General features: G+C 50.4%; 1 protein-coding gene across 3 annotated transcripts in view; it reads left to right on the top strand.

Annotated features, from left to right (window-relative positions):
- SNX8 (sorting nexin 8) overlaps positions 1 to 15631 on the top strand; it is a 69057-nt gene that overhangs the window by 41053 nt on the left and 12373 nt on the right. For all 3 annotated transcript variants that reach the window (XM_043559546.1, XM_043559544.1, XM_043559545.1), the window contains exon 2: positions 14060 to 14250. In XM_043559546.1, the coding sequence (XP_043415481.1) occupies positions 14110 to 14250 (141 nt within the window). In that variant the 5' untranslated portion in view covers positions 14060 to 14109. The remainder of the gene's footprint in view (positions 1 to 14059; positions 14251 to 15631) is intronic.

Genomic DNA, 15631 nt, shown 5'->3' with positions numbered 1-15631 from the left:
AGTTGGATGCTTAACCAGCTGAGCCACCCAGGTGCCTCTCTTTGCCAATTTCTTAAAAAAATGTTTATTTTTGAGGGGGGGGGTAGGGGAGAGGCAGAGAGAGAGGGAAAGGGAGGATCCCAAGCAGGCTTCTCTCACTGTCAGTGCGGAGCCTGATGTGGGGTTCGATCTCACAATCTGAGATCATGATCTGAGCTGAAATCAAGAGTCAGACACTTAACAGATCCAGCAGGCGCCTATCCTTTGCTCATTTTTAATTTTAATTTTATTATTTTAAAAAATTTTAACGTTTATTTATATTTGGGAGAGCGAGCATGCAGGCTTGAGAGGGGGAGGGGCAGAGAGAGGGGGAAGGGCAGAGAGAGGGAGACACAGAATCGTAAGCAGACTCCAGGCTCCGAGCTGTCAGCACAGAGCCTGACGCGGGGCTCGAACTCACAAACTGCGAGATCATGACCTGAGCTGAAGTCGGATGCTTACCGACTGAGCCACCCAGGTGCCCCACTTTGCCTGTTTTTAAAATTAGGTAATTTGTTTTTTTTTTTTTTTTTTAATTTGTATTTTCAGAATTTCTTTGTATATTTTGGACACAAGCCCCTAATCAGATCCATGATTCATCCGTTATTTTCTGCCATTCTGTGGGCTGTCTTTTCGATGTCTCGATGATGTCTTGCAGCACGACGGTCTTTAATTTTGATGAAGTCCCGTTGACCTATTCTGTTTTTCTGTTGTATTTTTGGTGTCATGACTCATGACTTTGTCTAACCCAGGGCCACAAAGATATGTTTTTATATTTTCTGCCAAGTGTTTTGGAGTTGTAGCGCTTTTAACATGGACCTTTACTTACCGCGTGTGGTGTGAGGGAGGGGATCTGGCTCATTCTTTGGCCCTTGGAAGCCAGTTGTGCGTGTGCTGTGTGCCATCCCCGTGCCGGGCAGCGTCGGGGAGCCAGAGCTCCCTGAACCGGGCTGGGGTGAATGTTCTGGTGTGTGAGAAGCCCACGGACGAGACACTGAGGCAGGTCAGCGAGGAGGCGGAAGTTGGAGAGTAGCGAGGCTCGCTAGACTCGCGCTCGCACAGGGCTTAGCAAACACTTCACTGTTGCAGTAGTGTTTGAACTGAGATTTGGAGAGGATTCAGCTCAGAAATTCTCAGTGAAGTTCCAGAGGACTTGGAGGGACCTGGAGAGGTGGTTTATTTTTACTTTGTTTCAAGGTAAAAACACTCAAACTGTTGCAGGAAGAGGAAAGCCTTTCTTTGTTGTGTTGGTTGACGAGCCAGATGGCGCGTTATGGCTTTAGTCGGGGGTTTTGCCTTACGTTCTTTTGGGGAAAAGTAGATATAGCTGTGGATTGGCCGAGGGGCTGTGGTGGAGGTGGGGAGCTGTCCCTGCTCAGGGCTCGCCCGGGGCGGCGGCATCGTTGAGAGCCTCCTCTGTGTTACCGGCTTTTGCCTCTGGCTGTGGTTCACCGAGGCACGGTTTCTGTCACCGGCAAGACCTTACGGCGATCTGTTGGTGCGGAATGGGCAAGAGGTTGTCACCCCGCCTGGGAAAGCATAGCAGGCCTTGGTGACTCTCTGTGGCTTTCCTGTCTGTGTGACTTTGGCGCCTTTCGTGCAGTCAGCAAAAGGTTTTATTGAGCACCTACTATGTGCTGGGGGCTCTTCTCGACTGTTGGGATCCTAAGCGTGGACAGAATAAGGAAGCCTCTTGTGCCGGAATTGATGGTCTTATAGTGGGTGGTGGACACTCTTCGGACATAATGAGCCAGTGACCCATGTTAGCATGCGGGGGGCGGAGGGGATGCAGTTGGCACCGAGTACCTGCCGTGAGAAAGTGGTGTTTGAGCCACAGTTCAAAGGAGGTGAAGGAGTTGGTCTGCGGATAGTTGCGGAAAGGGCGTCCCAGGACGAGGGCCCTGGAGCAGTGCCCAGGCTCTCACCGGCGGGTGCCTGCTGTGGCTGAAGAGAGGCGAGTGGAGGGGGCAGCAGGACATGCGTCTCCTGGCTGAGAAAGGAGAAAAGAACATTTTGGGGGGCAGTGGTGGATTTGAGGAAACTGCATTACGATCCCTTCCCCTCGGTGATTGCCGTTCTAATCGCAGGCGGGAAGGTCAAATTTTAGTTTTCTCTTTTTTAATGCCACTATGGTACATCTTTATGTATTTTTTGGTGCATCTTTTAGATTACCAAGATCACTGCAGTAACGCTCCAAAGAGGGTTTCTGAAGAAAGTCTTACTCAACATGTGTCTGTGTACAAAAGCCATCCAGGGAAGTGTCCATTAGCAGGAAATCATGTGGCAATTCTCTAGGAATTGATGCTAAGGATAGAGTAAAAAAACCCACAGCGGAATGTTTTGTGAATAGGGCTGTTCTTCACGCTGTTGACAATAGCAGGAAACATCTCATGGGAGAAGGGCTACGTGACGTTTAGTTGCATACCTGAGATGTGATGCAATCGTTACAGGTAACAGTACGTTTTTAGGAATATAGAACGGTTGTAAAGTAAATGGAAAAAATTCAAGGTGAAATTTTGACTTCGCGGCCACTGTGTTAGACACAGACCCTATCAAGTGGTGAGGGGGACACAGGGAAAACACTGGGTGGGGGGCACTGCGTGAGGCAGCTGGGCCTCCTGCTGATGGCAGTGTGACGTGGGTCAGTCATTTTGGAAAACGGGAAATATTTGCTAAGCCGGACGTAAGAAATCCCAGGATCCAGGAACTTTAAGGAACATACCCAACAGAAATGAGGGGTATGTGTCCACCAAAGGACGTGTGCTAAGTGTTCATAGCAGCACCGTGTGTAATAGGAAAACCCTGGGAACTACCCAGGTGTCCAGCAGCACGATCAATAGGTCGATCGTGGCCCGATCACGCAGCGGGGTCTGTAGCAATGACAGCTGCGTGCGGTGACATGTATGGGCCTCGCACGTTGTGCTGAGTGGAAGGAGTCAGAAACGGGAACTTACGGATTGATTCCGTGTATATGGTGTAACCGCAGACAGAAATTATGCGTGGGTTAGAAGGTGGCTGGCACCGTTGGCGGGGGAGTGGCCGAAAGGGAGCGGGCGTGTGTCCCGTTTCTCTATGTGGGTGCTGCCCCGATGCTATGCCGGTTCATTGACTTGAACAGATTTGATAGGTACACTCTTCTGTACTCGTGCGCTGTTCCAGTATAAACCAGAAAAAAATAATTGTGTTTGTCGTATACGACAAAATACAATACTCGCATGCACTTTACAGACACTTATGGACACGTGGAAAGCACAAAGACCTGCCTGGAATGGATATCCCTCCACTCTAGGACAGTGGTCACCTTCAAATAGGAAAGGGGGCCAGGGTGGGTGTGCATCTGTGACGTGCTTTTTGTATTTAAATTTTTTTCAGAAAAAATATGACCCAATGTTACGAAATCTCCATGGTAGATACACGGAATATAATATTTTCCGTACTTTTACGTCTGTTTGAAATGTTTCACGACGAAAACAAACGTAAGTGCATTTAAATGTATGTAGGAACACAGATTGAAGGGAAAACCGTGTTCATGGTGATTATGTTATGTGAATGGCTAAGGTTTTTGCGTTTACAGAAAATTTGAAAGAAATGTCGTGTACACACATGGAAACACACTTTGTATTTAAGAAACTGCCTGTGTGTCTGTTGATCCCTGTGCACGTGGAGAGCACGTGCAAAGTGAACACGGATGTGTACAGACGGTAGGGGTGGGGGTTTTCTGTATTTAAAAGCCTGGGCGGCTCAGTTGGTTGAGTGTCTGACTCTTGATTTCGGCTCAGGTCGTGATCTCACGGTTTGTGAGTTCAAGCCCTGTCTCGGGCTCTGTGCTGACTGCTCAGAGCCTGCTTCGGATTCTCTCTCTCTGTCTCTCTCTCTGCCCCTCTCTCCTGTGCTCGCTCTTTCTCTCCCTCGAAATAAATAAACGTTTCAAATAAGATAGCGAAATGGTACGTGAAATGTTCTTGAAAGAAAACTGCGTCTGAAGGGTAGCAAAACCGAGGCTGTGACAGCCTCTGTGTGTTTGGGCTCGAGTTAGGGCTCGTTCTTGAAGGACTGTGTGCTGCACACGCGGGTGTCCCTGGTGTTCCCTGGCCACCCGGCCGCCGAGCTCTCTGTCGTGAGGCCGTGGCCACCATGAGGACCCGGACACTGTCGCTTCTGTTTCCTGAGAACAGCCGAATTTCAGAAGAACACAGTAGCTTAGAGCAGTTTTTGAGGGTGAGCCTGAGGAGGAGTGTCGCTGTTGAAAATCGAGGACTCCTGCTGGGTCCGTTCCCTGTAACTTTGGAGGAAGAGCTGTCACCTGGAACGCTGCTGTCGCTGCTGTCTCTGATGAGTGAGCAGAACAAGGTGGCAGCACATACGAACCCCTGGTCTGTGTCCGGTCTGGGCCGTGGGTCTAGGCGAGGCCCTGAGGTCCTTCTTCCGCTCGTCCTATGACAGCGGTTCTCAAACTGGGGCCTCTGGACGCTTGTTGGAAACTCAGGTTCTCAGGCCCTCCCCTAGACTCTGGGGGTTCAACCCAGCGATCCGAGTGTGTTTCTTTCTTTTTTTAAATTTTTTTGTAAATGTTTATTTATTTTTGCAGAGAGCTAGAGAGAGAGAGAGAGAGAGAGAGAGAGAGTGAGAGAGCATGAGTGGGGGAGGGGCAGAGAGCGAGGGAGACACAGAATGGGAAGCAGGCTCCAGGCTCCGAGCTGTCAGCGCAGAACCTGATGTGGGGCTCGAACTCACGAACCGTGAGCTGAAGGCACATGCTTAACCAACTGAGCCACCCAGCCACCCCCGAGTGTGTTTCTTTAATTGTACAACATACGTGGCATAAAATGTTAACCATTTTCAGGTGTGCAGTTCTGTGGCATTAAGAACACTGACGTTATTGCACAGCCATCCCCACTGTCCCTCTCCAGAACTTTCTCATCTTCCCAAATTGAACCCCTTTCAGTACTGACCTCCCTCCCCCTCCCCCAGCTCCTGATACCATCACGTACTTTCTGTCCCCGTCAGTCTGACGACCCTGGGATCTCGTGGGAGTGGGTCCCAGTGCGTGTCCTCCCGTGTCCGCGAGTCTGACGACCCCGGGGCCTCGTGGGAGTGGGATCCTACAGTGTCCGTCCTTCCGTGTGTGGTTTGTGTCACTCAGCCTCCCGCCCTCCGCGTTCATGCACGTGGCGGCCGGTGCCAGGATTTCCTTGCTTGTTAAGGCTGAGTGATAGTCCATCGTGTGGCCGGACCACACTGTGGTCGTCTGTCGGTGGACGCGTGGGTCGCTTCCGTCTCTCGGCCGCCGGGAATCCTGCCGCCGCAAATGTGGGCGAGCGGGTGTCTCTTCGGGTCCTGCTTCCGGTTCTTCTGGGGATAGACCGGAAGCGGGATCGCTGGTCACGTGTGGTTCTGTTTCGTGAGGACCTGCCCCGCCTTTTGCCTCAGCAGGGCACTGTCCGTCTCCGCCTCCGCGTCCAGGGCGTCCGGTCCCTCCGCGTCCTTGCCCACACTTACTTCCTGACTTTGGATACTAGCCGTCGTACCCCTCAGTGTCTGGTCAAGCCCAGCAGCGGACCCTGATGCATGTGCCGTCTCTCGCCGGTCCCCGTCCCACGTGCTGGTGAGCCAGCAGCCGAGGACGGCAGTAGGGACAGATCCGCGTGGTGGTAGAACGGTGAACTTGGAGGCCATCAGAACGCAACTTCCCGCCCACCGTGCTGCTAAACTCGGATGGCAGGAAGCTTCCTCCCTGGCTGCCTTCGGAGGACACGTGACCTGCCACGGTCGAGAAAGCCCTTTACCCCCCCCCCCCCCCCCCCCGGGGCTCTCTGCAAGCAGTGAGACCCGGGGGTGGGCCGAGCTGGGGCATAGTTGGGGTGTCTGCGGGTGCTTGGTGCTGTCTCTCCACGGTGGAGCGGCTGGCCGGGCTGGGTGCCGCCTCCTGTGTGTGTGCAGGGTCCCCTGGTCTGTGACTTCTGCGTTGGTCAGCATTTGCCGGGGCTTGCTTTCATGAAGTGAGGGTGTGCGTGACCGCATGCTCATTGGGCAACTCTTGTTGGTTTCCCGAAGCTTCGGCCTGTGGCGAGTGAGGAAGGGCCCCTGCTGCTGGGGGCTGTCCGGACACAGAGGGGCTGGACCTCTCCGGGGGCGTGCCCGTGGCAGGACTGCTGCCCAGAGGCTCTGATGGAAATACGGGGGGGGGGGGGGGGGGGGGGGGGGGGGGGGGGGGGGGGAAGGACAGTGGGCTTTGTGTGACGTTTCATTGCTTTTCGTTTGTGGATAGCTGGCTTGGAGAATCCCAGAATTTCGGAGCCGGACACGTTGAATGCTGCTCACTGACCGTTTGTTTCCCTGTGTGCGCTGCAGAGCGGCAGAGGCCCACGTCGGGGGTCCCGCGGCGCGCCGGTGGCTGGCTTGGGAGTGACGCCACTCCCCATCAGTGCCTGTTCCTTCAACACCTGCCAGGCTGTCTTACAGTCACCTGGAGCCAGCACATCTCTGTCGGGTAGCGAGGTGTCCCCCGGGGTGGAGACTGGGCCTCATCCCTGCCCCGAACACCTATTGCTACGGGCAGTTGGTTCTGCCTTTTAGTCCACAGATGCACGAAGGTGGTTCGGAGTGGAGCACGGTAATCCCGAAGGGAGGCAGGGGCTTACTCACTGATTTCTAGCAGGTAGTTACTTTGAGCTCTGGTGTCTCATTTCCCACAAGGGCCGCTGGGGCAGTGTGGAATCAGCCCGAGGCGCTGAGCCTCCGGGTCTGAGAGCCGCTTCCTTCCAGCTTCTCTCGGACCGTGAGTGGCATTTCAAGGCAAGGCTTTGAACTGGGTTCTGGGTTGAGTCCAAACCCCGTGGTTGAGCGGTTGTGTGTCAGAAGGGTTGGAGCAGAGAGGGAGCACCGCTAGAGAGGCCTCTGAGGGTTTGTTGCCGACGAGGGCCTGCCCCTGGGCAGGCAGCCTTACCCCTGCATTTTACTGGTGGTAAGTGGTTAGCTCGGAGGGGGTCGCTGGCCGGGCACACACTGCTAGGAAATGAGAGACTGGGTGTCAACACACACCCGTCTGAGGTCAAAACCCATCCTTTGTCTGGAGCCTTTCAGTATGGGGCCTCGCTGCCTCTCTCAGAAACTGTTACCTGTTGGGGCGGGGTGGGTGGGTGTGCAATTCGTTTTCCATCTGATAAGGGTATTAAGTCCTGTCAGTGAACTTGACATTTACTCCCACAGAAAACCAGACCCTTTCTCCCTGAATTTCTGCCCTTTCCACGGTGTGTGGTCTGTTGCATGACAGGTTAGCTGATCTGGAATGATCTGTTTTCCTTCTTAAACATTTCAAAAGACATGTCCCAGTTTAGGAAACTGATACTTGGAATCATAGCTTTCTTGAGATTAAAACTTTTCCAGGGCCACCTGAGTGGCTCAGTCAGTTAAGCGTCTGACTTCGGCTCAGGTCATGATCTCACGGCTCGTGGGTTCGAGCCCCACGTCGTGCTCTGTGCTGACAGCTCAGAGCCTGGATCCTGCTTCGGATTCTGTGTCTCCCTCCCTCTTTGCCCCTCCCCTGCCTGTGCTTGCTCGCTCTCTCAAAAATAAATAAACATTAAAATTTTTTTTTTTTGAAATTTCGACGAGAGGGGGCACGTGGGTGGCTTAGTTGGTTAAGTGTCCAGCTCTTGGTTTAGGCTCCAGTCATGATCTCACAGTTCGTGAGTTTGAGTCCTGCCATCAGGCTCTGTGCTGACAGTGTGGAGCCTGTTTGGGATTCTGTCTCCCCCTCCACCCTCTCTCCCTCTCTCTCTGCCCTTCCTCTGGTCACTCTTTCTCATTCAGAATAAATAAAATACAAAAAAAAAAAAAAAAAAAAAGAAAATAGCAGCTTGGACAACATGGTGACCCCGTTAACAAAAGTAACAATAAAATGTACCTTTGGGTTCTGACTTTTAAATATATGTGTGTGTGTGTGTGTGTGTGTGTGTGTGTGTGTGTGTGTATTTCTTTCAAAGAGTGCGAGCATGAGTGGGGGAGAAAGAGAGACAGAATGTCAAGCAGGTGCCATATTCAGCTTGGAGCCTGATGTAGGGCTTGATCCCACAACCCTGGGATCATGACCTGAGCTGAAATCAAGAGTTGGACACTCAACTGACTGAGCCCCCCAGGCGCCCCTGGGTTCTGACTTGTAGATTCTCTTGTGGTCAGAGTTCAGGTTCTTCAGCAGCCTGTGGTCCTTTGGTAATCATTACTGAGCTAACATGTCTTAGGTTAGCTTACTTGACCCATCAGGAAGAGAACAAAATCAGTACCTGCTTGGTGCTTCCCAAATTTTCTTTCCCTCATTACTTTTATCTTTCCTCTGTTCTTCCGTTATTACCTTGTTTTACATCAAATAGGTATTTTCTAGTGTACGGTTTAAATTCCCTTGTTTCGGTTACTATATTATTCCTGTTATTTTCTTAGCGATTGCCCTGGGAGTACACGTCAACATGTTAATGTGTAACAATCCTGCTTGGGTTAGTACAAGTTTAATTTCAGTGGCGTGTAGAAATCTTGCTCCCTTACAGCTCCCTTCCTCTCCCCATTCTGTTATCAGCTGTGCAGATTGTTTCCATATAAACTGTACGCTCCTCAAAACAGATTTATGATGACTGCCTCATACATTGTCTTTTAAGTCACCCAGAAAAACTTACAGATAAGTTTCTACTGCCTTTCGTATTTACCAGTGCAGTTACCTTTACTGGCATTCTTTCTTTCCACGCGTGGATTTGTCTCTCGGAAGGAACAACACGACTGCTAGTGCAGAAGTGAATTGGCTGCTTTTAGTCATCTGGGGTGTCTTATTTTCTCCTTCGGTTTGCAAGGATAGTTTTGCTGGTTGTAGAATTCTCGGTTGACCGTTCTGTCTTCTGGCACTTTGCATGTGCCGTCGCACTGCCTTGCGGCCTCCGTGGCTTCTGAGAAGTGAGCTGTTCGTCTTGCCCGGTTGCTGATCTCCTGGTGCTTTCAAGAATTTCTCTTGGTCTCTGGACACAGAACGGTGCAGTTTGAACCACGCAGTTGTGACCTGTCTAGTTGTGAATCTCTCTATCTTGGGCGTGTTTTTTTTGGGTTCCTGGATTTTAAAAATCAAATTTGGGAAAAATTTGGCAGTTCATTCACCTATTCTTCCTGATCCTCTCTCCTGGGCCGCTCATGTTGATGATGATGGTACAGCCGGTGGTGTTGGTACAGTCGGTTTTGTTGTTGGTGCAGCCGGTGATGTTGGTACAGGTTGCTGAGGGGCTGTTCGTTCTTCTTCATTCTGTTTTCTTTCTGTCCTCCACACCGGACAGTCTCAGTTGACCTGTCTTCAGGTTTGCTGATTCTTCCCTCTGCCCACTCAGATCTGCTATTGAACCTTGCTTGTGAATTTTCCATTTTGTTTATTGAGCTTCTTGACTCCAGAATCTTTTCCCGCTCCTCTTGTACAACTTTGGTCTGTTTATCCATATTTTCTATTGCTGGGACTGCTCTCCTCCTTTGCATTAGTTCTTTATTTTATTATTATTTTTAATGTTTTTGTTTATTTTCGAGAGACAGAGCATGAGCAGGGGAGGGGCAGAGAGAGAGGGAGACACAGAATCTGAAGCAGGATCCAGGCTCTCCTGAAGTCGGACGCTCAACCGACTGAGCCACCCAGGCGCCCCTCCTTCAGTTCTGTTGAATGAGTTCAATGCCTGGCCTTTCTCAGACAGTTTCTGGTGGTGGTTTTTCCCTGTGTTTGGCTGTACTGTCTTACTTCTTTGCGTGTCTTGTAAACTTCAGTTGTGAACCTGACAGTTTAAATAATATAACGTGACAGTTCTGGGGAAATCACATTTTCCTCCTTCCCCAAGGTGTTGCTGCCGACCATTGTAGATTTATTTAATGACCTCTCAGAACGAATTCTGTAAAGTTTCTCGTGTGAGTTTTGTGTGGCTGCTCTAACAAAGCAGCACACATGGGGTGGCTTGAAACAACAGGAACGTGTTGTCTCCCGGCCCTGGAGGCCCCACGTCTGAGATCCAGACATGGGCAGGGCTGCGCTCCCTCTGAACCCTGTAGGGGAGGGTCCTTCCTGCCTCTCCCAGCATGTGGTTGAGGCTGCCAGGGTGTTCTTGGTCTGTGGCCGTGTCCCTTTGGTCTCTGCCTCCGTTGCCATGTGCCCACCCGCGCGTGTCAGGTGCCTCTGGGTCTTTGTGTGGTCTTCCCTTTTCTTATGACAACTGCAGCCATACTGGAGGAAGGGCCTCCCTACTCCAGTATAGCCTCAATTTCACTAATTATTGCATCAATAAATGTGCCCGGGATTGCCACAGACCTTCAATTCCCAGTGTCCTCAAAGAGCTGGTTCTGACCATTTTTGCTTCTGTAGAAGAGAAGACTCTTCCATTTACTGATGTTGCCTTTTATATTTAAGGCGTGTAGAATTGTCATTACCTGCCATACAATTCACTCATTTAAAGTGTACAATACAGTGTCGTTGGTGTGTTCACGGGGTTGTGCACCTATTGCCACGATCACCCCTGGAGCGTTTTATCGTCTCCCTGAGAAACCCCCTATTTTCCAGTAGTCACTGCTCATTTCTCCAGGCGTGGCCCCCCCTGCCCCCAGCTCCAGGCAGGCATCCGTTTGCTTTGTTTCTGTAGGTTTGCCTCTTCTGGAGATTTCCTGTGGACGGACTCATCCCCTGCATGGATTAGTTCACTTCCCCTGAGGTTTTCAAGGTTTACCCATCTTGTAGTGTGAACCTGTTCTTCATTCCTTTCCACGGCGGAAGGAAAGATGAACCACTTTTATTTACCCCTCACTGTTGATGGGCGCTTGGGGTTCTCCACTCCTTGGCTCTCACACCTGGTGCTGCTGTGGGCATTTGTCTCCAGGTCTCTGTATGGGCACACGTTTTCATCTGGCTTGGGTGTATTTCCAGGAGGGGACCTGCTGGGTCATATAGCGGCTCCGCCTCTGACACCGAGGAAGTGGCCGACTGTTTTTGCCTCGCGTAAGCCTCTGCCAGCATGAGCGAGACTTTTCTGCACCCTTGCCAATGCTCACTGGTTTTTTTTTTTTTTTAATTAGAGCCGTCACAGTGGGTGGTATCTCACTGTGGCTGTGATTTGCATTTCCGTGCCGGTTAATGGTGTTGAGAATCTTTTTATGTGCTTACTGGCCACTGGTATATCTTTGGAGGGATGTGTATGCAAATGCTTTGCCCATTTTAAAATTGGGTTATTTCTCTCTCTGTCTCTCTCTTTTTTTTTTCTAGTGCGTTGTAAGAGTTCTTTGTATATTTCAGATACCAGTACCTTCTCAGATACATGATTTGCACATCTTTTCTCTGATAAAAATGTTCTTTCTCCATTACCTTTTAACTTGATTATTTCCTGTTTTTCCACATATTCTGTGCTCTGGTTACCTAAGACTTTGTTTTCCCTCCAGACATGCTACCTTTCACTCGTGAAAGTGTAGTAAATATCAGTAAATAGTCATTCAGCCAGCTTTCCTTCAGTGCCCTTCCAAGTGCCAGGCTCCCCCACAGCCAGCATGCATCCAGAGCAAAGCTGAGGGCGTCTGTGTCCCCCGAGTTCGTGTCCTGGTGCTGTGTCTGGGCCCCCTGGCTCATTACCTGGGTGCTATTAAAGTTAAGTCACGGTGTATTCCAGTTCGCCCTGGAGTTTGGATCCTCATAGATTGTGCCCGGCAGTGGGAACGCTTGGTAGCCACGAGCTGAATGGGTACTGCTGAGCCCAGTGTCCCTGTGTTGTTCGTCACTCACTTGAATGAGTACTTGAGACACGCGTGCTGTCTCGTTGACCCAGGGTATGTGTGGTCCCTGGAGACTGGGTCAGCGCAGTTCTAAGGCCACCAGAATAGTTTCACATGGAAAGGGGCTGGGTTTTAGGATGGGAGAACAGGTACTGTCTGAAGCTGTGGTCTCCACATTTTGGCCATTAAGATATTGGGGACTCTTGATGTACACATACCTCATACACATATATACACACGTACACACATTCGTGCAATATACGCACACCATGTACGTATATGGTCGTGCACGCGCTCACTACTCACATTTTTATACACACGCTTGCAAATGCACACCTGTACACATGTACACCCCTGTATATATACATACACACTCATGTACATGTGCATTGATACACATACAGACTCGTGTACGTATATACTCATACACACTAGTGTACACATACGTACACACCCATGTACACACACACTCACATGCTTATATACAGACACTGGCACATACACTTGAACACATGTATATCCCCCCATCTACACATACACACTCGTGCACATGTGCATTGATACACATACATAACCCATGTACACATATACACAGTAGTGTATACACACGTACACACACATGTACGTTCCCCCCCCATATACACATAAACTCACACACACTCAGGTTCACACACATATACATACCCACGTACATATATACTCTTACACGCACACACTCAGGTATATACACACACTTGCACACACATTTATACACATGTACACACACACTTGTATACACATATACTCGTGTACATATATTCACCCACTCGTACACACACATACACATTTGCACATGTAATACGCATGCAAATATATGCACACATATCTATACACACATGTTTTAGTAAGTTACATGCACACACTACTCTAATATTACGTTACATGTGTTATGATATCACAAGAATATAAGTTTGAAAAGAAGGGAACAAAATGCAGATAGAATTATTAATATTTTCTTCTTGCGCCCTGGTGGATTGTTTTGACCCTAGGATACGTGTCCTCACTTGGGAGCTTACTGCTTGTAGAGCACATAATATTTAGTTTTCGTGTGGACTTTTTATGAGGCCCTTGGGGTTCCCAAGTAAGCATTAAGGCCTTAGTTTATTTTTTTTCTTAAGCTTTAAGGTCAATTAAAAGCAGCTACGTTTTAAATTCTAAAATGCTGAGTAATTTCAGAGATGAAAGTAATCTGGCCATTAATTCTGTTTAGAATGTAAACCAGAATCTTAAAGTGTTATTTTAAGAAGTAAATCATAAAAAAGCGAAATAACCACGTTGTAGAAAATTTTGAAAAAGAAAAAAATGTACACTTTGTTGTGGTTATTTATAGCAGTAGCAATGTTGATCAGACTCTGACCTCCTCTCCCGCTACGGGATATCTTTATTATGTACGTAGCGTATGTACGTATACATATATTTTAACATTTGTCTTGAGAGAGCACGAGAGCATGCGTGCTTGGGCAGGGGAGGGCAGAGAGAGAGGGAGAGAATCTCAAGCAGACTCCACACTCAACACAGAGCCCGATGTAGGGCTTGATCCCATGACCCTGGGATCATAACCTGAGCCGAAACTGAGTCGGACCCTCCACCAACTGAGCCTCCCGGGAGCCCCTATTACAGGTTTTAACCGAAAAGAACTCTTTTTCTTTCAAACTCTATACTAAAAGCCAAACTGACTTTTTCCTGTGACTTCCGTGTTTTTTAGCCTGTAATCTCTCAGACCTGTGTTTTGCTGCTTTGTGAGTGATGTGTAAAGAAGCTGAGGTTTGAGGGCCTAATTCTTTGACTTGTGTGATCAGGAACCATGGCTCTAAGCAAGATGTGGGTTTTTACCTACATGGAATTGGAATCATTGCTTTGGCATGTGACGTCATGTGTGTTCACTGTGGAAACGGTGGGAGAGAGAAATTCTATGGCTCTTAGTTTTAACCTCCTTTTCGACTCCAGAGAAAAGGAGGGCTCTTTTGCACGTAACTTGTGAATAGTTCACTTTCTTCTATTCCCAGGTTGAAAACTAGACCTGACTGGTCCTGGAAAGGGGGGCGTGTCTGCTGATTCACGAGCGGGTGGGCGCCTCATGGCGTGGGGACTTTTCGGGGCACAAGCTCCGCGGCCTGAATGAACGGGGGTGATGTGGCCACAGTCCACGTGCGAAGCTAGCACGCGGCGGGGGCAGGCCCGCCGTGGCAGCCTCTGCTTCCGAGCAGCCGTTTTTATCGGCCGGTCGCCTTGTCCCCTCCAGACTTGCCAGCGCCCCAGGTCAGCGAGCGGAGGGACCCACACCCCAGTCGAATGCAGATGCCGCAGGGGAACCCGCTGCTGCTTTCGTACACCCTGCAGGAGTTGCTGGCCAGGGACACCGTGCAGGTGGAGCTCATTCCCGAGAAGAAGGGCCTCTTCCTAAAGCATGTGGAATACGAGGTTTCCAGCCAGGTAAGGGGCAGAGCGCGCGCGCGCGTGTGTGTGTGCGTGTGTGTGTGTGTGTGTGTGTGTGTGTGTGTTGGGAGGAGGTGGGGAGGGGCGGGGACACGTTAGGGCAGGGGTATGAGGCGGAGAAGGACCGCAGAGAGTCTGCGCTGGGCTTAAAGGTGAGACCCAGAACTCGACGCTCAGAGCCAGGGTGCCCAACAGACGTCTTCAGAGCCTGCGTGTGCGTGTCCCTGGGTCCTGTTCTGGCTCAGCCACACCCCTAGCCCAGCCCGCTCCCCTCTTCCCTGCGTCTGGGATGCTGCTTCGTAGGAGCTCACTCGTCTTCTGAGCACAAGGTGCGGGCACACGCCGGCCTGGGAGTGGTTTTGTAGTAACTGGGAAATCCTGAGGATAGAGTGGGGGCTTCCGGCGGCGAATCCAGTTTGGAGGGCAGGACTGGTGTGTCCGCCTCATCCCCGCTAAGGACGCCGTCTGCCCTGTTATCCTGCCCGCCGATATCGGACTTCACGAGGCGTCTGGCACCAGGACTGCGAGTCTGCATGGACTGATATCCCTGTCCCTCTGTCCTCTTTCTAAATCCCGGTGCCGGTAGAATAAATACTGGGGGCGGGTGTGTGTGTCTGTTCTCTTTCTATATCCCAGTGCTGTTAGGATAAACATTGGTGGGGGGAGGGATTTATTCTTCTGAAACTGAGGAGTAAGTCATTGACAAGCCGACAGCATCCCTGGGTCTTGTGCAGCCCCTCTGTGTCGGGGGGATGTGCAGGGACAGGTAGAGCAGGGCCGCACCGGCGAGAGGGCCGCCCTGGTGACGGGGCCCTGCCACTGTCAGGCTTCGGTCGTCATCCAGGGAGGAAGTGCGTTTTCCGAACCGAACGGCCGTGTGCATGTGCCATGGGAATCCAGAATCACATGGTGGTTTCTTTCTTTCCTTTTTTTTTTTTTTTTTAATGTTTTTATTTATTTTTGTGAGAGAAGGAGTGAGCAGGGGAGGGGCCGAGAGAGAGGAGAGAGAGAGAATCCCAGGGAGGCTCTGCAGTCAGTGCAGAGTGCTCGAACTCATGAAACGTGAGATCTTAACCAGAGTCAAAATCAGGACGGACCCTTAACTGACTGAGCCACCCAGGTGCCGCTGTATTTTTTTGTTTTTTTTTTTTAATGTTTTCATTTATTTTTGAGAGAGAGCAGGTGAGGGGCAGAGAGAGAGGGGGACAGAGGATCCAAAGCAGGCTCCAGGCTCTGTGCTGTCAGCACAGAGCCCAACGTGGGGCTCCAGCCCGTGAACCGAGAGATCATGACCTGAGCCAAAGTGGAACCAACTGAGCCACCCGGGCGCCCCAGGAATCACAGGGTTTTTGTTTCATGGTGTTTCCAAGCTGCGGTC

This window comes from Prionailurus bengalensis, chromosome E3 (assembly GCF_016509475.1).
Source record: "Prionailurus bengalensis isolate Pbe53 chromosome E3, Fcat_Pben_1.1_paternal_pri, whole genome shotgun sequence".
Lineage (NCBI taxonomy): Eukaryota > Metazoa > Chordata > Mammalia > Carnivora > Felidae > Prionailurus > Prionailurus bengalensis.
The sequence above is the reverse complement of the archived record's forward strand: the minus strand, read 5'-3'. Positions and strand labels throughout refer to the sequence as shown.